Source organism: Orbicella franksi, chromosome 6 (genome assembly GCF_964199315.1).
Source record: "Orbicella franksi chromosome 6, jaOrbFran1.1, whole genome shotgun sequence".
Classification (NCBI taxonomy): Eukaryota; Metazoa; Cnidaria; class Anthozoa; order Scleractinia; family Merulinidae; genus Orbicella; species Orbicella franksi.
The window spans coordinates 9,207,728-9,231,493 of NC_138150.1; the positions used below are offsets into that span (position 1 = coordinate 9,207,728).

The following is a 23,766-nucleotide window of genomic DNA, read 5'->3' on the forward strand; positions in this document are numbered from 1 at the left end:
TTGAAATAAAACCTTTCACTGTCCGGCATGAAACTGCAATTTTTGTCTCTATCCTTTGGCATGGTTTCAAATCGTTATTAATAATAACCTATCTGTGAATATTTCATTTGTGTACTTTTCTGATGCCCTTTGCTCTGTGATCCATTTTGTCTGTAATGTGCTTAAAGTTACTATCCAATCGTTACTTTTTAGCTATCAGACATTCTTGTGAATTATAAATAGACGGCTATTTCTGTCCTGTCACCTGATAAGGGGGATCAGATATCCTGAATCCTTTTAAGAATTATAGGTAGATGACCGTTTTGTTCTGATAAGTTATGTACTGGGGGATCAGAATTTTTAAATCCCTTTAAGTCATGTGGGATCAGAAATTCTGAATTGTTGTAGAATTATAAATCAACAGCTCTTTCTATCATGTTAGCAGATTTGGTGGGGGAGGGGGATCAGAAATTCGCAATACTTTTAGAACCATGAACAGATAGCCGTTTTTGACCCGTGAGGTGATGGGGATCAGAAATTCTGAATGCATTTAGAATTATAAGTAGATGACTGTTTTGCTCTGACGGGTTGTGGAGTGGGGATCAGTTTTTCAATCTATTAAAGCCTTGGGTGATCAGAAATTCTGAATCCTTTTAGAATCATAGATAGATGACCGTTTTATTCTGATAAGTTGTGGGCCGGGAGATCAGAAAATCTGAATCTCTCAAAAAACGAAAGCGCGATGGGTGTACGATCCTTTTTACATTAAATTGTACATTTTGGTGAAATTGGATGTATTGTCCCTGGCGGACTCAATTGAACACTTCTTTTTCTCCTTCCAATAAGCCAAAACCTTTCGGAAACACAAACTTTTTCGGCATCAAATATCAGTACCCTTCGGAATTTTTCCAAATTGGAATGCCACATTTTAGTTTGGAAGGCGTTTTTTCCAAACCGAGCTCAAACTACTGCAAGCGTGGCTTTGGTTATAGCGGGGCACTATCAAGGAATAGCCTACCCATCAATTTACGGAAATTAGAGAGGGTCCACAATAGGGTTCTCAGATCCCGCTTTCCCGCCAATTTTTTCCTGTTAATCCCGCCATCCCGCCCTTTTTTGGCTGGAAATCCCGATCCCGCCCACTTTTTAAAGACGTTTCTGCGTTAATTATTAATTTGTTACTTTAATAATTACTTTAATAATTAACACAGAAACTTTTTAAAAATACATATCGCGTAAAAGGTCACAAAAGAATTCGACGGGTAGCAGATAAGTTAACACAAATGATTATAACGTTTGTTTCTGTCACAGTTTCCTGTTTTGTTTTCTTTTATCCACGTATCAGTGAAAGAAAAAGATTGTTCGTTCCCATATTCAAGAACTGGCCCGTAAACACACTGGACAATATCTTCCAAAGCTTTCAGTCTTCCCTGTCCTTGAAATCGTGCCTCAGAACTTTTCTTTTTGAATGAAGGCATTCCTGTTCGCACATCCTTTTCACAAATATATATATGGTGACGCAATTCGTCACGTTCGGTAAATCACTATCATCGCCATTCAGTGTGACCATCCTGGCCGAAACAAGCCAAGCGCTCTGGAAAAGGTCGAAAGACTAGAAAAACTGGAAAGGATCGGGGGGCCAAGATTAAAGACGCAAGCGTCGAAACTGTCGGAAATGGACAGGTGTCATTAGAATCCCTTATCCCGCTCTGTTCCGCTTGCGAATCCCACATCCCAACCCCATAAAAACACGAAGTCCCGCTCCCGCTCGTTATTGTAATTCCCGCTTCCCGTTCCTGTTTTCAGCTCAAATTCCAAATATCAAAAAAAGCCAAATCCCGCATCCCGCCGAACCTATTGGGGACCCTCATTAGACTCTCTTGGACGCTTTATGTGGGAAATTGACTGACTTTACAGCAACTGTCAGTCAAGCTCCTTTACGACAATCTTGTTAAACTGTTGCTATAATTGAACTTTTTTTAAAATTTTAATTAATCACTGAAGATTTTACCGTGTTGAAATAAATAAAGTATGTAAGAGAGGATGTTTATGCTCCCTTAGTGATCCCTAAAACTAGTTATTACTATGAAAACGGAATGCGAGAATCTTTGTTGTCAGTATTTACGCGCCGGAAAGTTTTCCCCTCTCATTGCATTTTGTAATTTATTTTGTTGTTTCTTTTTAAGTTATATATTTTTAGGGGAGAGGCGGATGTACAGGTCAGGGCTATCATTCTTTTGGTCTCTCGTCAACTGACTTTGTTATGACGACAAAGCAAAAGAATGGCTCCCCACGCAGACCAAATCCTTTTGCCGCCGTTGTTGCTTGGGGAGGGTCGGACCACGCAGACTTGCTATCGAGTTGATGTGACGCCAAGCCACAAGAATGTCACACAAGAAAATCTAGACTTTTTTAGCTTTTATCTTTCTTTTATCTTTTATCTTTGCGGGATCTCAAATTGCTCTGCAGTTGCCTAGACGTTACCAAAATCGCACTTGGAACAAACGTCGGCCGCCAAATATAAACTTTAATCCATCAAAACGTAAACAAATATAACAGAAGAAGAAGTTGATTCTCAGCCGTACCGACTAACAAATAAATCGTCGGCCTTACTATGTATACGGCTACCGTTACACAAGAGATCTTGGGAAGTTTCTTAATGATGTGACTAAAATTATAAGTGCTTAATTGTAAGCCATGTAAAGTCTATACGCTGTTGAAGTCTTCCTTGGAGAGAGTTTTCGTTCGCGAATAAATCAGTCGGTAGATTTTATCACTGACAGTGGGAAGACTTTTGTCGCGTACTAAAACTGAAAACCTGTGAATCGAGAGTGTCTCAAAGCAACGTTACAGATTGTTATAGAGATGAGGCCTTTGGCTTTTTGTTGGATTATAATTATTTTTAATAACAGTACATTTTTTATCGGTTGGTTCTGAATTTCACTTTGTTTTGTTTTTCGGCGATATGGAGGAAATTTTACTGTTTACAATTATTATTACGATGTGTTCCGGAGTCCCCGAACCGCGGTGTGATCGATAGCGGCGCGAAATGAGCTCATTTGAAATGGCTTTTTTTTTTTTGTTCGAAACAAAGGTCAAAAAAACACTTATTTACTGGGAAGTAGCTTCCAAGTGTAACCCAAATTTTGAAACAAGCACGCTTCTCAGTCGGCGAAAACAAGCACAGGACTACATGCATGCATGACAAGCGTGACTTTTCACGCGTCAGTAATGTTTGAAGACTTTATGCGAATTCAAGGCGTCACAACATGATTGTTATCAGTGCATGCTGTCTTATCAGGATAAAGGGATATCTTTTGTATAATGATAACTCTTTTTCCCCGGAGAGATATTTTGTCTGATAACATTTTGCACCGTTATTGTATTTCCTTGTCATCACCGTGTATTTTGCAATAGCTCTATTTTTAAAAAAAAGCACGCTATAGACTGTATTGTTTCGAGTCTGTGAAGTCTAACAGTGAGTCTTAAGGCGTCAAACCTGTGAGCATAATGTCCTAACCTTACTTTTCGAGCGTGCTATGGTTGTAGTTTCTCAAACATAAAAATTAATAAACACGGAAAAAACCAGGCCAGTAATTTACGCCTTATGAGATAAGAAGTCACTTTATTGTTTAACTTTTAACTTAATGTACTCTCTTTTCCGCGAGCAATAGTTGAGACCGGTAGCACCGTGACAATCGCGCAACTGAATTCATTTCTTTTGACAACGAGACTACTTTTGGTAACCCTGACACTCCTCTTCCGCAGTATCGTCGGGATAAGGTAACTGTAGCCTTATCGGAGTGACCTGATTTGCCCCGTTACCCGACGAAAACATGTGTGTTCCATTTAGGCAAGTGGTCACGTTTCTCGCGCGTATAAACTATTTTAGAGTTATACCGGTAATGTTTTACCACATTGCAAACAGGGTAGAATTTACGAGGTTCGCTTCCATAGGCAACTTTCAAGTTTCCTTGATTACCGTTTGTTAAGAAACACAAAATATATTTTCTGCAAGACTAACTCTGCGAAAAGTTCTCAAAGAAATTTACAACATCGTAGTGCACACGCAGTCTTTGCGGTTCAGTGTGCGATTTCAACGAAAGTTGTCTTCGCTTACATATCTGCAAGAAGAAGACAACAACACTTCTGAATGATAATGAATTTTGCAGAAGAAAAAGCGTTGAAACCCAGACTAACTACATCGTAGTTCGATGTTTCTACGTGGACTGTTTCTTCATGAGCTTCATTATTTGGAGACGTTTTGTGATTGTTGCATAATTATCTGCCAGCAGAATGTTCAAGTGATCGAAGGGCTTTTTTCCCGTAGGTGTCATGAACACGCGAGGACGTAATAAGCGAGTGCGTTCGATATTATTTTCACAGTATAAGCAAACATAAATCCAGATCTGGTCTCACCTGCTAGAAATATATCTCTTCCCACCGCAGTGACTTATCTTATGGATAACATTGCGAGCAAACGCTGAGCATTTCGACCACCAACATATGGTACTTATAAACGAACAGACGTTTTGACCTGCAACAACTTCTTGCGCCTTCTTGCGGCTTGTGGTAAGATTCATAAGTTCTTGTGGCTTCTTGCAGTTAGATTTTCAACTTCTTGCGGCTTCTTGCGGTTAGACTTTCAACTTCTTGCGTTTCGAATGTTCTTGCGGGTAAACCGCAAAAACACGACATTTTTACTTCTTGCGGCGGTTTGCGTGTTCTTGCGGCGCAAGAACTTCTTGCGTGACGATTTTAGTATATTTTGTCGTCACCAATATTTTATTTTTCAAATGCATATGAGCAAATTACAAAAAGGAGAGCAATTTAGCCTAGTGTATAGTGTTACCCCGAAGAATGTGAGAGTGATAACGTAATTTTCCTGGAAAAATCACATTCTTGTAGCACGTGGTGAATAAATTTGCGAGTCACGCATAGTGGACCTTTGCGCCTTTATATGATAAGTGCAGTAAAGCAAAGTAATGAAGTCACCTCATCATAATTTGCTCATATGCATTTGAAAAATAGAATATTGGTGACGACAAATTATACTAAAATCGTCACTAAAACGTATATTTCTATACTGTTGGAATTTCATTGCGTTACACAATTTGACACGTTGTACCGACTAAGATAAAGCTACTGTCAAGTTTGCCGCGCGCTCAGATGACATTTTAATTTATGCGCTACAAAAACGAAAGCAATTTAGCCTAGTGTATAGTCTTTCCTGAAGAAAAAAAAAAGGTTTTAGACCGGTGGGTCTTCGTTTTGGACCAGTGGGTCTTCCTTTTTGGACCAGTGGGTCTTCGTTTTAGACCAGTGGGTCTTCGTTTTAGACTACAGGGTCTTCGTTTTAGAGCAGTGGGTCTTCGTTTTAGACAAGTGGGTCTTTCTTTTAGACCGGTGGGTCTTCGTTTCAGACAGGTGGGTCTTCGTTTTAGACCACAGGGTCTTAGGTCTTCGGTCTTTGTTTTTGGGTCTTCGTTTTCGACACATCCAAGGGTCCTATATAAATATAAACACGCGAGGTCAGGAGTATGAAAAATCCGCTCTCTTACGTCTGTAAACATGCAGTCTGTAGATCCCGTATTTCTATATATCTTGTGCTCAGTTGCAAAGTAAGGCTAGCCTGCCGCTGCGAGCAAGCTCTCAACATCATGGATAGCCCTGGCAAGCGGAGCCATGCACTGAGACTACTGTGACTATTGCTCTATTGAACAATCTGTGATTACTAACGATATGCAAAGTGGATGGGCAAGGACTTCCTGTCCTTGACTACACCTTCTACCTCAACTAAACATTACTTTAGCAGAAAACCTCTCGCACGGCTCACGTGTGCAGTAAGGACAACTGCTGCAACTGGTACGAAGTTCAATAAACGGGTGGCGATCCAGATTTTGTACTTCATTGGTCTGTACGTGATGTGTCAGTACAGTATTCACCCGGGCTGTGTTAAACACTTGAATGATTTCCAAAAGCTGGCGAGTAGACTCACCTTTGCGTTACACGCGCGAAGCAAAGTAGGGAAAGCCAGACCCACGTGCTTTATTAGCGCACGTAGGATTATTGAGTTCTACCCCCAGAAATTAAGGGAGTGGACAAACGTCCTTGTAAATGCTTCCTATTTAAGTTATACTTGTCGCAATACTTGCCCCAAAGTTGCCTCCTACGCAGAGGCTCTTTGGGTCTGTCACGCAATGACGGTCTATGCGTACCTGTGTAGAAAACTACTGTAGGCCACAAAAATGGACAAATGTAAGATTCTGAAGAATGTCCGGTAGAAAAGGTATATTTCAGACTGATCGAAAATTCCGAATCAAAATCGAAATATTTCACCAGCCTAGAAATTTCCCTTCAAGAAATTTCTTCTTTTACAACTTCCTCAGTCTCGGTTTAAAGGTCGTCCGGTGTCGATAACAATCAGTTCCAGACTAATCCACATAAAATAATGTTTTTATTCAACCGGCAATGGAAATTATGCAAAATCATGTTTAATTAATGAGCTGGCGTCCCGAGCAACACGGAAAATATTCGCCAGTGACAGCTTACCACACAACACGTTTATGACTTAGGGTTTCGTGTTAGACGTGTTGGATTGTTTTGCTCAAGAAACGTACGTTCACTAGATCATTGACTTAAAACCTTTCACGAGACGATCCGGTGAGTCGATCGCTTCGGCAACGGTGAGTATCTTTTTTTGTTCTCTCTCTTTCGAGTTCTCTACTTGCTATGGAGTTGTCCAAAAGTTTGTAGGCTACTCCGACTTAAATCTACATAGCCTTTGAACGCTAGGACTAGTTATCCCGATTTTTATCTTTTCTCGCCAAAGAGAGTACACGGTTTAGAACCATGCTAGTGATGACATAGATGACAAATAACTTGCCTTCTCAAGTATTACCTAGGCAATCGTATTACCTAGGCAGACGACCGTGCGTCTCAGATAGACAAATGTCCCAGACGTGTTATCGTTCTAGGTGATTATGTTAAATAAGGCGTATTAACTTTTCAGAAAAACTTAAAAATTCTATATGTCAGGAAGACACAGACCCATTAAACATGTAGGTCACAGACGTATGATTTGTCTAGGTAAGTACGAGACGACTGACGAACTGATGGATTTTTCTGAACTGGGAATCCGTTTGACCAAAAAAAAAAAAAAAGTGTAATTAAGCGAGTAACCGTCTCTCTCATAATAGCTTTCTTTTCTTCGCACGAACTTTACGTATCTGGTATACTTACTTAGTCGCACTTAATGTTAGACGCCTCGTGCGTCTGAGACACATTATTCTTTTCTATTGGTAAATATGGCCATTGTATGTCTTTTTCTTCTTGATACTGTTATTCGAAATCATGCGAGGCCGGAAACTCGAGAGAAATTCCAAAATTGGGACTTCGTGACCAGGAAAAACCCTCAACTACCGCTCGTAAACAGATGGAGCCGTCACGTATTATATTCATATTTCCTTTTAGACGTCAGCAAAGCAGCATTGACAGACCATCAGTTGTAAAGTTCGTGGTTATCGAAAGGTTCTTCTGCTCAAGAAAATGAGGTGAGAGATGTTCTTTAATTATTCTTAAAACTTAATCACCTCCGAAGTCTCTTATTATTCTGTTGGAATGAGAGGCTCTCCACGTTTTCGCGTATTTTATGATTGCTTGTATTACTTCATGAGTTTTTCTGACTTCGTTTTCACGCTCATTTTAATACGACTTTTCTACGAGGTTCAACGATGATTTTTAAACGACTGCAGCCAATACTAGAGGGAAATGATTCAAACAATATTTGATGTAAAATCTACGATCTTAAGGTTCCCAAATCGGCCATGTCATTCTGTTCCTTACGTTATTTTCTTTCTCTGCATTAAGCGTTTTATTATTATTTTATGACTTTTTTCATATATGGTTTTGAATTTTTTGTTATTTATTTCCTCGTATGTAGGAACGAATATTTATAAGAAATTACGTAATACGAACAGAATTGATTATGAACTACCAAAGGTGAAATTGACAATAACAGCCGAAGAGTAGTGATAAACCAGATCTCAGTATGAGAAATATTTTGTCTGGTTGATAATAATCAAGACTGGTTTTTACTGGCGCATTAAGCTTGAGCATCAAACGTATTCCTCTGACGAAAGGCCACGCTAGCTAGTTGTCAACATCTCATTTGCACCTGCTTATCTCGATGTGCACTGAGGACATTTAGCCTTTCTTGAAATAAAAAATCATGGATCCCTGAAATCTAGTGAACAAAAAAAAGATTGGAGAATCAAACGCCGAGTTTAAGACGTTTTTTAAGGCGTTTTTAGGGCGTTTTTTAAGGCGTTTATGAGCGCTACGGTTACAGAGTAAGTTGAGTGCAATCCTCATGACTACCGGTTACCATTTGCATATGTTCGTAACGATCACTAGACTTTTTTGCGGCCATATGATAGTAGCAATTAGATCGAAGCCGGCCTTAATAGTTCACAACAGTTAATGAGTAATTTTCTAGAAGGAAACTTATATTTATTGTCTTATTGAAGCAATGTATACGTTTCACTTCTTTTTCCGCGAACTATTTTTAACAGCGGTAGAAGTTAAACAAGTTAACCCACTCCGTGAAAAATATTACCATTAAAATTATGTTTCTTACGACAATGACCCCTCAAGATCCAGAACACCTGCAGTTTTGACGTAAAGTGTCGATCGGTATTTGCGTCTATTACGATAGGCCGTGTCATGCGACTTGGGCACAATCATAACCAAGGCAAGTTGTAAGAGTGTGTTACGTCTGCAACACGCACGGGCTGACATGTTCAGGCGCAATGACATTAATGTTAGTCGTCATTGCTTTTTCTGTTTGTATGTTTGCGTCGTATCGCAAAAGGTAGTAAACCCTTCCAGGGTGACGAGAGCTCGAGCAAGGGACTGCTTATACTTGGTCGCTGATCCCAGTTTGTACACTAGTGAACAGACGCACAAAAACAGAAGGAAAAAAGAACACTGTACACCCAGCTCAGCCTTTTAAAATGGGAAACTTAATAGCACGTGCTGAAACATTCACGGTAGGTTTCGGTAAAGTATGAGACGTATGTTAATCATAGCACGGAGGTTCTTTGAGACACTTTTGGTATAGAAAAAAATATATATGCACAGGCGACGTATTTATCCTGACAGCTGCCAGGCAACGCAACGAATATAGCACTAGATCGGCTGTTGACGGGATTAGCTCGAGACTGAAGTGATCGCGAGCGAAGAAGCGCCCTTACAAGATCTACAAGATTTGTGAGGGGAAAAAATATATAGAAACAAACAGCAACTAACCGACTTATTTTACAAAACTGAACTCATTGGTTCTCCAGAGCTGGAAACTCTCGACTAGAACTGAAATCTCAGTATTGATGCCATATATGCCAGAACGATAGCTTCTCACCAGAACGAAAGTTTCGCTTTCAGAAAAAAGTCTTTTTTCTTAAGATTTTTTTTTTAGCCTCGTAACACGTGGTGAATTTGGGTGTTGTAAAATCAGAAACACATTTGGGATACTCTCGGAATACTCTGGAATACCCCCGGGACACCACCAATATTCAAATACCATCAAAAACATACGTTGGAAGAACGAAATATATATTCCAACTTGCTCGAGGAAAATCTTGTTATTTCTTATTAGACAATTTCTGTCACACTTTAGTAATAGGTTAGCTATTTTGGTATCCGGCCTCGTTTTTGGACTGTAACCAGCTTGCTATCGAGGCTCATCGGGGGGGGGGGGGGGGAGTATCATTTGGGAAATATCATTTGCATTTGAAAAGACTCCCCGCATTACTTCAATTGCAAACTAGTGCGAAAATACGAACATGGCCTTACTTCGTGACAATTTCGCTGCAGCAAACTTTTCTTCTTTATTAGGTAAAAATTTGGCATATTACTTCGTGCGTAAATTTTCATGCACTTTCTGCAAAACCTGTACGGAAAGCAGTGTTTCTTCAAAGTTGAATGTGAAGAATTTAAGATCAAAGCAACAGCGCTAAAACTCCTACGTTTTTGTTTTGATTTTCCAGACTAGGCTGAGTTTCAAGGGTTTATTGAACTGCGTGCCGTTTTTATTAACCTGAGCAGAAAGTCTTACTCCACGGCGGGCTGAAATCTACCCAACGGTTTACCTCATCACAGAAGGACTTTCATTTCTGTAAAAGTCCGCATTGTTACCAGACTGAAGTTTCTTCACTGGACGTTACACAGGTTAGATTTTCAGTAGATTTTTTGTTACCTTTTGTTACTAAGCAAGCTAACTAACTGAATCTCCAAGTTGTACGCACCTTTCGTATTTAAAAGTAAGGAGTTGCCGTTTCCGAATTACGCCGCAGTCTGAAGTTTTTCTTCGTGCTTTCTTCGGAGTACTGAAGTATTTTCACATTCGGTTTTCGATGAAGATTTTGAATCGCCTTAGTTGTCGAACCACGGTATATCTGAAAGATAAGCTTTATTTTCTTTTTGACTGACATTGCTTAATATGTCTATCCACCGTTGTCTTCCACGCCTCGAGATGAATAGTAATTTTTGCTGTGTTTCGTACTAGATTTTCTTCGTAAATCTTTACCTTAAACATTATTGTAAATACTTTAAGGTATGTGTCGTCTTTGTTCGCCATGCTGATTGTCCGTGCTCAAATTTGCATCAAGCCGCTGTATCCGTCGATCATTTTCAATTTACCCACTTCGCACCGAATTTCACTTTCACTTTCCTTAATTCGTTTAAAATAGATTGCGAGCTCTTAGCGAATGAGAGTCCAGATCTCTATCAGGATTGAGTAGTTCCTGTGAGTGCTTGTTGTCAGTGGTTTATTGAGCAGTATGTTAGTAAGGTAGCACGTATCGAGTTGGCGAGTTTGTCGTTGTTTGATTGAAATATTTGAAATGAGCCCCAAACCCATGCCTTGACGTGGATAGATTTTACCGGATTTCATGGCCTGGACGTTTGTGAGAATTTGAAACGCAAATGTCAGTATTTTTGATGGAAAAAGGTTAACAGAAGAACAGTGGCTAACCAAATTATTACTAGCCAATAAAAGGTAGCAACAGAAGCGTAGCGACCATATAATTATATTTTTATATTCGGCGAAAAGCGTCTATTAAGGAGATCGGTTGGTTTGACAACGTCTGTACTACGAAAACATGGCGAATATTCAAAAGGCTATTCAGTTGAATACTAAAGTTTGACAATCAAGCGAGCAAGCAATGAATCAATCTTTAATTGAAGAGCGTAGCACACAATAGTTGTATTAAAAACTAACGAGCCTGTGATACCGTTAATTAAGAAAAATTAAAAATTAAAAATCCAACTATACAAAAAAAGATAAATTGTCCATTAAAAAATGTTTTCAAAGTCACAAGAGGGAGAACAAAAAATTAAAAGACAGGGATAATAAAGGTAGCAAATAAGGGAGAATGGGACGAGAGGGAATACCTTTTGATGAAATGATCTCAACTTAACTGAATCCTTTTATAGACCGGCCTCTCTCGGAGCTTCACTTTGTTTACTTCACTTTTTTTGTTGTTGTTGTTCTTTGAATTTATTTAGGCGCACAATGTAGTGCCAGGTCATTTGACGAATGATCCTATTTATTTTTTTTTTCCCTTCCCGATTAGGTAAACCTCTATTTTGATCGTAAGTTGACCAATCATGAGCGGCATATTTTGTTGAGTATATTATGTTGTATTTTGTTGTCACAACAATCCAACACCGGTTCAAATGTTTCACTATTAGATTATTTGAACCAAAAGAATTCATAGTCTGAGACGTGTGATGATGGCCAGTATTTCTTGGCTGGGATGCAGTACCAAGTACTTCCTGTTATTACTTGCTGTTACTGGTTTATCCATCCTCCCATCTGCCTGGTGTCAGTATTGTAACAGCAACAATCCCGGTAAGTTATAATATCAGCACTATATTGAAATGGACTAAATAACAATATACATATCTAGGAGATGGGTTGGCCAGCGGTTGCAAAATAGGAAATATTAGAACACAGTTTATTTGAACTGTGGTGATTAAGACGTCAACGCCTCCAGGGCACCTTGTTGACGAAGGAGGATTAAACAAAGGCAAGGATGGTGATTGTTTGAAAAGACAAAACAGAATTACAATAAGAACTGAGGGGTCGAGAAAGCAATAGCTATGCTCCGTAAAACTTGGCCGTTAAGAACTTACATTTTTGCATGTTTTAAGCATCATAACACAAAGCTTTGATCTCTAGCAAATTGACTTGTGTAACGAATACGTGCATCTATTGAAACACGTCTTTTGGTCTCTTTTTTTCCCTTTGAAATCAGGCGAACCTAGGATTGAAATAACTCCGCCATCCAGCAAGCTACATGTAACTGTTAATGAAACTGTTAACTTGACTTGCACTGCTTGGCAAGCTGATAGTCACAAGAGTGAAAAAACAAAACCAAAACAAATTGAATGGTTTGACCCACAAGATAAACGATTCGGGAATAAATGTTACGCTGACTCGCCACGAGCTACACACATGAGCTGCACAGTTACAGTTAGTGCCCTGACGAACGAAACATTTGGTAATTACACTTGCAGAGCGAGGAATGGTATAGATGTCTGCAGCACCAAAAAAATTCTTGTGCAAGGTAAGTAAAAAGAACTAATGAAATGATTGCAATTTCCTCCTTTCAAACAGAAAGTTAATTAATTTCATTCTAATTTACCTTAGTATAAATCTGCTAGCGTTTTATCACGAATGCCGCTCTCTGGCATGATTGGCTACGCTACTCACTATCTATTATATGATGGATAGTGAGTAGCGTAGCAGTTTGCACTTGTTAACATAATGACGGCCGCTTTTTGGCGTTTTCGAAGTGTCTTTGAAAAGGATTTATATAAAGTTTTAAACGACTACTAGATTTATACTAAAACAATTAGATTATTGGCTCTCGATTTCTATGCGTGATTTTTGACTCGGGCTCATAATATAATTGTTTATTAGAAATAAAAATAAAACTTAAAACAAAATATTAACCTAACTTGGACTATTCCAATAGCAGGACAGGTAAAATTGTCTATGATTAGTTTTACACTTATATTTTTAATCCATTTCTAATTCTTCTTCTTCTACTACTTATGATAACAAATTCCAAATATTAGTAACATTCGTCAAATGACCCGGCACTGCGTTTTAGGCCTAAATAATTTCAAAGGACAAAAAAGTAGTATTTGTACATTTACATGTGATTGTCGACAAGGAACATTCCGTGGATATAAGGGTAGCAAGGGACAAATCATGGTGAGTGTGTAAGAACCTTTTTGCGATCTAGCTTGCTTTCAGCTTTACCACATAAGTTCCGATAATATTAGTTGAAAATCTTCCGCTGTTGTTGTTAAATCATAATGTAATAACTTAAACCACCACTCCCTCCCCCTTAAGTATTTAGCGGAGGTACACGACCGCCATTTTGATCCCAAAAGTGTTTTATGGGAAGTGAACGTGTCCGGCTGTGCATGCACATTGTATTGTTCTTATCGATGTATTTCTTTAACCCATAATGCTAACAATGTGCCAAATAAATCATATTTTAGGTCTGACTTACCAACGTGCACGTGACGCAAGACGTTTTGGTTCGGTAGGGAAGGCAGAATCTATCAATACTCCAGTTAATATGACCAACCACGGTTTAGAAAATAAGCTGTTTATCTCATATTCATATGACAAAAACCTTTTTTTTTTCTTGTATTCACTTTGTAAATAGCTGTTGTAAAGAGTTTCAGCATGAGATCCCCAGATCCAACAAAGAAAGGTCAGGCAATCATTTTAATTGGTATTTTTAACTATTTTACGTTTAGGAATTCGGAGGTTTTAAAAGGACTCCCGATAAAATGAACTGTCCCTTACGTGCAATACGTGACTTATTATCCACATCAAGCGGATTTGTAGCTACACTGCTTACGTCCATAAGCAATTTTATTTTACACGTTCTAGGGAAGTAACGAATTGTTATCATTAACGAGTTTAAAGTATGTCACAACTCAGCCTCTTCGGGGGCTGCAATGATTTTATTCAATAAAGCTATCTACCTATCTATCTTTATCTATCCACTCTGTAGACAAAAGTCCAGAGATCGTCAACGTTCCAGTCAACCAAACTGCTGTTCTCGGGTCCAATGTGACTTTTAATTGCACTGCCACTGGTTATCCCAAACCGACCATCACGTGGGTAAAAGAAAATGATTCAAGTTCTGTTCAATACGACCCAACGCCAGAGATCTTAACAGGCGATGGCAATATCATTTTCAGCCAGTTGGTTATAACAGAAGTCAAGAGCAATGATTATGGTATATATCATTGTGTTGCAAAGAACAGTGCTGGAGTAAAGACTTCAAGTGCGACATTAGGATATAGAGGTATTTTCTGTTGTGTTTTTGATTTCTAATATATGGGGGGATGGGGTGGGGACACTTTCTGCTGAACTTTTGATTAACGTACTTTGACACATGACATCCTATCGTACTGTTATAAGTAGTGGCAGCCAAACTGATAAAACAGGTGGTTTAGAATAATAGCCTTATATTCTTCTATTATTTATTTATTTATTTATTTATTGTAAATTTCTATATCTTCTGTTATTTATTATTTCTACTTCTTTCTCTATTTCACTGAAACTGTACCGAATCTGATAAGCTGCAAGCACAGTCAACCATTATTCAGAGTAACATTAAAATTTAGTGCAGGATACGAAATTCAGTGCACTTTTAAGGTTGCTGTAGCAGGCAAACTTTTCCACTGGCGCTATTGTGAAAATGCCCGCGAACAAAGTAAACAAAGTTTAGAAGTATTTCATTGGTAAATGTCCCAAATATCAAATGTTTCTCGGGGAACCAGACTAAACCAAAACTGGAGATTTCTTTTCTAAGAAACAAGCTAGAAGCTACGAACATATTGAGGGAATGTTAATATTATATTTATACGAGAATAATCGATTTTATTCTTGTTTTATTCACTACGTAAATAGATGATGCGCCCAGCGTTGAGGGAACAAAAGGTCAGGAAATTATTAAGAGAATTATTACAACTGTTGTTTTTAATAATTATTTCTTGTTTAAAACCTTAGGAGTTTAAAAAAAAAAAAAAGGACTCCCGTAAAATAAAGGGTACGTTACATCCAATAAGTTTTCGATGAATTATATGAAACGGATTTGAAGTATCACTGCCTTGTAACCAATACGTTGATGAGCATTCATTTTATTTATTTTATTTATTTATTTTTTTTTGCTGCGATGATCTGAGAAAATTGCTTTCCTTGTGCTATTGCCCTCAGCTCAATATTTGAAGAGGGGAGGGGTCCAAGTCTTAAAAAGTAAGTACTTTTCTATGTATAACCGAGGGGGATAAGCATTTCGCTGATATTTAGTATTAACATTTTAATATGGTTATACTCATAATCAATGTCGACAGATTTTAATCAAACATCAGCGGGTATCTGCAGGCACTAGAAACACTGGTCTTAGTGTAGGAGCGCCTTCTTATAACACTTATCTCTAATTTTATTTTTTAGGGCCATCAGCAACAAGTAAAAGGAAAAATGTCGAGATCACAGCCATCATTGTGCCTTTGTCCGTTGCCATTATGTTTTTGGGGGGTGTCAGTGTATTTTGGCAATACTTCAGAGGGCGATGTCTTTGTAATCAGGTAGTTTAAAATATGACAGTACATTGCTTCTGTCATATTTCTCAGCGGTGAAAAAATCAACAAGATGCCGTACTTAAACGTGTTTATCTACTAAAGTCAGAACACTGTCTGTAAATCTTAGCATACTAACGTTTGACAAAAAAAAAAACACATAGACTTCTAAAATGTGTAACACAAAGGTGTAACAACAAGAAAATAGAGGAATTTCGATGTTCTTTTTTCTGGTGAGCATGGAATCATCCCGACAAAGGATATGTAGATACGGGCAAGATTAGAAAGAAGACATTTTTTGCAGAAAATCTGCTTGTCCCGTAATATGTACCCTCAAGCGCTTTTATTCACTGTATTTTCCTGTGTTAGGCATTTATTCATAAGTAGGTCACGTTCTGCGTTTCTCGTCACGTTATAGAGCAAAAAACAGAAAGGTGTTTGGTCACTTTCTGGGCTGTTTGATGTGTACGTTTTTGTCTAATAGAATTACACCCCTCGATCACCAATGCATCTGAGCAGCCCCACCCCTGGGTCCACGTTTTGCATATTTTGTTACATAGTTTCCTTCCGTGAAGACAATAGTTTTAGACACGTACAGTGACGTATTTTTACTATTCTTTCTAGACATATGATAGCAAAGACCCTGAGCAGGGCGTTAAATTCACCGGGCAGATACAAGAGGAAGACCAACTCAAAAACATCTACGATTATATCGACAACAATCCAGCACCCCAAGAACACGAGGAGGTGCCACTGTCACGACACAGTCCTGAGGAAAACCCCTTATTAGGTGTTGAAAGTCAAGTCAAGAAGCCTCCTCAAGCAAGACCACTGCCTCCGATTCCACAAATTGAAAAGGAGAGTCAAAGAATGGAAGAAAATTCGGAACAAAATGTGACCTGTTTGGGTATGTTGCAGTCAGAAACCCAGAATCCTAATTTTCAGACGCCAGGTAGTGGAGATAGAGGCAACATCCTTGAAGGACAAGACATCCCCTTGGAAATTGAAAAGAACACTAATCTTATTGTAGTTCGGCAAGAGACTGAAAAGGAACCTGGGTTATTGCCTTCACGTGGCTCCATGAGTGAACCAGAAGCTGAAACAAAGCCAAAGCTAGGTGCTTTAGGTGTTGGCTTTTCACCTGCCCATGAGCCCCCAAAAGTTAGAGAGTTGCTGCCAACACCGGACTTTGAGGCCACGCCTCCCAGACCTCCAAAGCCTACCAAAAAAACTAAACAGGGCACAAAATATAATGAACGTTCTTCTAGCAATTCCCAAGAGATCGAGGAAGACTATGAAATCGACCTAAAAAGACTTGAAGTCCGAGATGAAGTGCTTGGAGAAGGGGAATTTGGAATTGTTTATAAAGGACGCTATCATTGTAAGGATACGAAAGTCATTGATGTAGCAGTGAAACAGTTGAAAGGTATGTATGTAGATAGTGAATTCACTCCTTGCGTTGGTTATACTGCATCTCAGTCAGCACAAGACAAAATCGTCTGGTTCTCATGACTATTTTTATCATATTTTTAATCTATACCATCACGCCTCAACTAACCAATCAGTTTCATCGGACCAGACTTGACCAGACTTTACTCTAAAGATGACTTCCTTTCGGGTTGTCTAAAAGTTAGTCAGCAATAACAGTTCTTTTCACACTGTACGAATTTAACTTACCTTAGCTGTAAATATTTGTGGAAAAAAAAATGGAAATCAAATTTAAGATCATCTAAGGGCTCTTAAACGCATCATGTATTTCGCTATGTGTATACCGCTACTATTAATCTAAAATAAACCATTTCCGAGGTCCCTTGTATCTCTGTTTCAAAACGAGTCTTCGTGCCAAACCTTTCAAATGAAAATGAGTTTGATTTGCATGAAAATAAACTTGTGGGTGGAACACCTTTCCGTATGAATGGTTTTGCCCAAAGACTGGTTTTGATACCAGGGCACAAGGTGACTCGGAGGGGGCCTATTTGAGAATGGTGAGTGAATTACTAAACAAGTTTACCTTTCTTTTTTGTGAATGCATAGACACGGCTAATAAGACTGAGAAAGTTGCCCTTCTCAGTGAAATACAGATTTTGAAGCGGGCTGGACGGCATCCTAATATAGTCAACTTGGTTGGCGCATGTACTCAGGGTGGTAAGTTGCCAAGAAATCATCACGTGACCATAAGCTAATAAAACTTGATAATAAAATGAGTTGTCTCTACGTTTCCAGTCACCTGGCAGTTATTGAATGATTTTATACTAGTGCCAGGATGTTCAAAGCACGATTAAGCTACTCCAGGACAAACTTAAATTTCCATTTCATTTTTGTAACGTTTCAGTTCCTTTGCCCTTCAGCTTTGACTCGGTAGGATGCAGAGGGGTTAAGTATCTGTTCGAGCTAAGCCCATCCGGCGAACGTTTATAAATCCGGTTTTTGTCACGTCATTCTGTAGAATGATGTGACAAGGATTGTTTCTACTGAGCCCCTGGATGAGGTGGTAGTCCATCGCAGAGTTACTAAGAGAGGCACAGGTGTCTGACCCAAGTACACAACAGAATGGCCCCAGGCAGGGCTCGCACCCAGGGCTTTTACGCCAGGGCATAATCCATTTGGCTGCTACTTGACTGGACTAATCCTAAAATGTACAAAACAAAAGTAGAATAAAAATGCTTAAACTCTTATGGTGGTTTCACTGTCGAGCAATCAAATATTAAAATAAAGAATCTGGCACACGGCAGATGATTGATTTATAGACACCGTCGTCAAGATTTAGGTCTGTGCGGTTTTCCATTCGCGCTTTATTCGGAGAAGAGAAGTTTATTCGAAGGGAGCGGGGCACCGGGACAGCGAGAAAGTGTCCGCGCTGATTTATGACTAAATATTCATGAAACTTGGATACTGTTCAAAATATACGGAGACCCGTCTCACGGGTCTTAAAGAAGGCCAGGCTAAATAAAGCCAACCGCTATTTTTTATTTGGTTAGAAAATATTCTTCTGGTCACTGATTTGATTCCCGGAGGAACCCTTGAAAGTTTGTTGACTTCCAAGCCTGCCCCTGGTGAGCACGGCAAGTACGAGAATATCAAATGTGCGCTGAATGATCGGGACCTGATAAAAATTGCTCTGCAGATCGCCTCAGGAATGCAACACTTGGAAAGCAAGAAGGTGCGTGATACATCGTGTACAGTGTACTTGTACTATGAAAATATAGTTCCGAAGTGTCTTGTTCTGGCTCTACAAGAAAACATCGCCAAGTTTTGATGCGTCAAATGCCAAGAAAGGAAATGCATTTCATCTTCTCCGATTTGCAACAAATTGTCAATAAATGTCTAAGTGTATGTAAATATAGTTTCACTGAAACGGAAGCTGTCTTGAATAGTATAATGCAAAAAATTGCTTCTTGTTGAGGACAAAATTGGTCATTCAGTTGTGGAATTTTCCTGTACCTTCATTTCGTATGAAGTTATTTTGTAATCATGACGACTCAAAGTTGCTCGCTTCGTCATAATGGCAACCTTTTGACTTCATAAAAGAATATCATAACTTCATTTTACTAGTTGCTGCTGTTTTGAGCTAGGTTATTTTGCATGTTCCAGAATTTATGGAAACGCCTCATGTGCTTTTTTCTACAGTGTATTCATGGCGACTTAGCAGCAAGAAATGTCCTTATTGACGAAAATAAAGTTGCTAAACTTGGAGACTTTGGATTGGCAAGAGATATCTCAGATCGTGGCATATACAACAAGACGTCCAATGTAAGTGCAGGATAGACGCCGAACACGCTGCCGTCAGACCAAAAAAAAACACGGCTACTTTGCACCACAGAATGAACGCAAAAACGCAAAGAAATTGCATGTCTCTGTTGTCAAGCGCAGGGAAAAAACGCGGGTGAATGAGTCGAATGGTGCGGTATGGGCAGTGCGAGTATTTAAACAAAGAATACCAAACGTTGTTGTTGTTGTTTTTTTTCAAAAAATAGGTGGAATTGGTCTTTGTCAGTAAACTGTAATTTACTCTAAAAAGACTAAAAAGCTAAAAAGCGGAAAATGAATATTGACGAGTCTACTTTTAAACAGACGTAATCTGTAGTTCCTGTATGTTACTGATATTAACCTTATAATTACGTTGAAAATTGCAATAAATCGACATATCTCATATTATATCCATGGAAAGCAGGTTTCGGTTCGATGTATACCGGCGAAAGCTATTTTCCCCGGGTCATGCAATATATGTTTCATTCAATAAGCCAATACATTTTATCATCAGAAATCAAACTAGGGTGTATTCATTTACTTTCATATCAGTTAGTAATACCTGAGTACATTTTCTTCAACAGGGTAAGGTCCCCTGGAGATGGCTGTCTTTAGAATCATTGAGATATCTAGTCTATACATCACAGAGTGACGTGTAAGTAACAGAATCATGCTGTGTGCGTCAAATTCGAATAAGTGAGCTTTCTTGCTTGTTTTAAAATTGTCACGTCTTTTGTCACACCTTCTGCAACGAGGATAGCAACATCCAGGACAACACCTGGGGGAAACTTAGTCTGAATTTTATGTTTTACATACGAATCTTGCAATTGATGCATTCGGTGTATGTATTGACTTCCAACCAATAAAAACAATAAATAAGAACACATTGTTCAGTAGGGGCAGGATTTGGTCATCTTACTCCGCTATCGTTCAAAGCTCCAGGGGCTTTTGAGGTTTTTCTCCTGTAACTCCTAGTGAATTGAAGCCATTACGATGAAACTTGAATGATTTATAGGGAGTACAAAAAACATTTCTTTTAAGGTCCATAACATGTAATAATGACGTCAAATGACGCGGAAATGACGCCGTCATTTTCTAATATCTGTCATATCTTGGATTAGCTTAGAAATTCTATTAAATGTTAGGAAACCATAGAAATGGCTCAATAATTCTCAAAACTGATAAAAAAAAAAAAAGAGCTGAATAAAAATGTGAAAGTTACAGGAATAAAGCTGAAACATTGTTTTAAACAACAAAATTCAAAATTCCACACAGTCTGAGTAGACTTGTGAGTTAGCCTTCTTAATTCTTATCTTTTTTTGTTTGTTTGTTTGTTTGTTTTTTTGTTTTCAGATGGTCTTTTGGTATTGTCTTATGGGAAATTACCACCTTTGGTAAGTCTGTTAACATTTTTATGTACGTGGAAATGACTAAAGTACAATTCAATTTACTGCTCGAGATTTTCAAAGGTAGTTGATGATATGTAACTGATTGCAAACCTGAACGAAGACCTCTGGCAACTGACAAAAGGAATCGACACGCGCTTCAAATTCTAACTGTTGGCATTCCGCTCTTGATTCGATTAACTGGTAACTAGGCCTCGTGTTCAGAACCGATCAAAATGATAATTGTGCTTCGCTTTTTTCATTTTTTATTTATTTATTTATTTAATATGTGTATATTTTGAATTTATTCGTTCGAGTTCTCTTTACACTGGATTCAACTTATTCAAATTTCTAATACTTATGCATGCATCGAAGCTGACCTTATTTCATCCCCTTATCAGGTCAGGTCCCCTACCCTGGTATAGCAACACCACGGGCTCTTGTAAGTTTCCTCTGCTCGGGAAGACGGATGCCTCGTCCCGACCATTGCACTGAGGAACTGTAAGTTCAGTAATCTGCTGCCACAATTATTTCAAATTATTAACTGCTGACCTTTGTGTTTGGCCCGCACTTTCAAGAACTCGGGCCTATCGTCTCCTAGTACTGCAGAAAAACCTCGCAGAAAGAGCTAGCGTTTAACTTGACCTTTTTCCAAATTCTCCAAACATGAATGATAATAAAATAAAAAGTACACTACATTTATTGTGAAAAGCTTCTTCATGGACGACGACATAATCTATGTTCCACATTTGATGTCTTTTTTTCGCCGGCGTTTATGTTCCCCGCCCACCTTCCTCCTTCTTCCGAGCTAATGCAGTATAATACAATGCCATTAAATGATATTTTATGCAATGTCAGGACATCTCATTTCTTGTCAAATGATGTGATGTGATGTAAAAGTATTATCTTATTTTGTTTACAGATATGCACTTATGCAAAGCTGTTGGATGGAAAACCCCTTGATGAGGCCTACTTTTGAAGACATGACAAAACGGATCAAATGTCTCTTAAGGATATTTACGGTATGTGTCGCTTGTATACTTGTTACAGTAACTGTAACAATTATACTTTACGAAATTAGAAATCTCAGTCCGTGTTTTCGGCGTCTATAATCTCTATTTGTCTGCATATAATGCCGATAAATAAAAACACAGTCCGATATTTGCAGCCAACAAATATTTTTTTCTTTGTGTTTGGCGTGTCAACCGAGCCCATGTGGAATCCCAGTGCGGACTTTTGGCACTCTTATTCCATTATTCTGCATATGCAGGCGATGCATACAAACACATTCTAATATACAAAGCGAAAAAATTTATTTGCTTTGTGATTGCCGTGTCAACCTCTACTATGTCGATATAAGCAGGTTATTTTCAGTAAAAAAAGAACACACACACACAATGACAAAGACAACGGGAAAAAGGTTTAATGAGGATTACAATGGCGTGCACGTGCATTATAATTCTTGGTGGATTTCTTTGCTGTCCTCTTCATTATCAAAACAACAATAGGGAGCTTTAGCAATGACGACAGGGATGCCGAGGACAACGCCTTATAAAAATTGGGTTTAAATTTTACCTTCCAATGTCGCAACCACGTAGATTTGCTCAGTACGCCTATCGGTCTAAAAACTTGCTCAGGCAAAATATGCAATGGCGACATTCATTTCCAAAGGAAGAAACGAAAAAAGTAGCCAGTGCAGTTCACGTTCTCCAAAGTACGGAGAAGTTAGTCGTTTCATGCTGTTGTTTTGCAGAGAACTGCAAAGAAATGCACAAAGATTTATAACGCACGTGTACAGCTATTTTGTGGCTCATTAACCCTTTAGTTTGATGACATTTTCGTCGCTGTTACCGTCGTGGTTTGCCAAAGATCCCTGATATGAAATGACCAAATTCTCTGTTGTGTGGAGAACGTGAACCTCGACGGAGAATTTTTGAAATGTATATTTTCAGTTTCGAGAAAGAGAGACAAACTAAAATATTAATGACATTAGATTATCCCGAGATGCATAGGTAAAATGTAAATTCATTTTTTAACTTGACGTTGTCCTCGGCGTCGGCGTCGTTGCTATAGTTACTTAAACTCCCTAATACTTATCCACAAACGACTTGGTTCTAGATGATAATAAGCCTTTCATGTATTTTGTTTTTTTTTTTGTTTTTTTTTTCCTTTCAGAAATCGTACGTGAATGTGCAACATGATGACATCACTGATGACTCAGAGACCTTATAAGAGAGAGAGAGATGTTATTGTTTTGTAAAATAACGTGGACGCTGTAGTTTACTTAGTTTCGATAAGGACAAAACATTTGGTTAAGATAAGAGAACCCGGCATATCTTGAAATCGTCACTTTTTCTCTAGTAGAAAGAAACTACTGAAATTTAATTCACGTTGCATAGGAATTATTCAGTTGACAGTAATGTGAGTAAATTGTTTTTCAATGAATTGTTTGTTTAGTAACTTCTGCAGTTCCTCTGAAGATCAGTATGGTCCCAGGCATTTTTCCTCGTATTTTTTCATTCAGTGTTCACAAAGTTTGTCCATTACCACAAGGGTTTGATTTGTAGAATAAATCATATTTTCCTAGCAGTAGTGTATATAAATGTTGTGTCAATTATATCACTGTAAAGTAAATACTTTATGATAAATTGATGGAAGCCCGCATGTACATAGTCAGTTCCTGTTAAGATCAAGAGCCTGAGGTTTCAGCATTCTTAAACTTTATTTCTAACCTCAAAGGTTTCATCGATAAAATTTGTCATATTCATTTAGCAGTAGTGTATATAAATTGTATTAAAAATGTCTTGATATCGTCAATACTGATAATTGATGGAAACCTTTCTTGTATAAAATCAGTTCCTCTGATGATCAAGCGCCTCAAGAAAACAAGATATGGTCACCGACATTTTTCCTAGCCGTTTTTCATTCATCACTCTTAAACTTTGTCTCTAACCACAATGGATTGATAAGTAAAATAAAATAA

The 23,766-nt window shown here is 38.4% G+C and overlaps 1 protein-coding gene across 3 annotated transcripts; it reads left to right on the top strand.

Moving 5' to 3' along the window:
- Nucleotides 1-328: 328 nt before the first annotated feature.
- On the top strand, nucleotides 329-23,766 carry LOC145491497 (uncharacterized). 3 transcript variants are annotated; one of them, XM_081470737.1, is made up of 17 exons: nucleotides 6,641-6,665; nucleotides 10,026-10,206; nucleotides 11,731-11,890; nucleotides 12,297-12,608; nucleotides 13,725-13,772; nucleotides 14,079-14,375; nucleotides 14,984-15,013; nucleotides 15,527-15,660; nucleotides 16,276-17,077; nucleotides 17,686-17,796; nucleotides 18,630-18,811; nucleotides 19,279-19,401; nucleotides 19,983-20,053; nucleotides 20,752-20,792; nucleotides 21,185-21,284; nucleotides 21,706-21,805; nucleotides 22,959-23,766. In XM_081470737.1, the coding sequence occupies exons 3-17, from the start codon at nucleotides 11,770-11,772 to the stop codon at nucleotides 23,013-23,015; spliced, it is 2,529 nt and encodes an 842-aa protein (XP_081326863.1). In that variant the 5' UTR covers nucleotides 6,641-6,665; nucleotides 10,026-10,206; nucleotides 11,731-11,769; the 3' UTR covers nucleotides 23,016-23,766. The 3 variants fall into 3 exon arrangements, with proteins under 3 accessions (XP_081326864.1, XP_081326863.1, XP_081326862.1); XM_081470736.1 differs by lacking the exon at nucleotides 6,641-6,665 and adding an exon at nucleotides 8,547-9,873; XM_081470738.1 differs by lacking the exon at nucleotides 10,026-10,206 and having other exon boundaries at nucleotides 329-6,665.

What these genes read in the sequence shown, in the direction of transcription:
- LOC145491497 (XM_081470738.1), top strand. Translation starts at nt 11,770, where the DNA reads ATGATGGCCAGTATTTCTTGGCTGGGATGCAGTACCAAGTACTTCCTG. An exon ending in GGCGATGTCTTTGTAATCAG is followed by an intron (nt 15,661 to 16,275) that starts GTAGTTTAAAAT and finishes TATTCTTTCTAG; the next exon opens with ACATATGATAGCAAAGACCC. An exon ending in TGGCGCATGTACTCAGGGTG is followed by an intron (nt 17,797 to 18,629) that starts GTAAGTTGCCAA and finishes TTATTTGGTTAG; the next exon opens with AAAATATTCTTCTGGTCACT.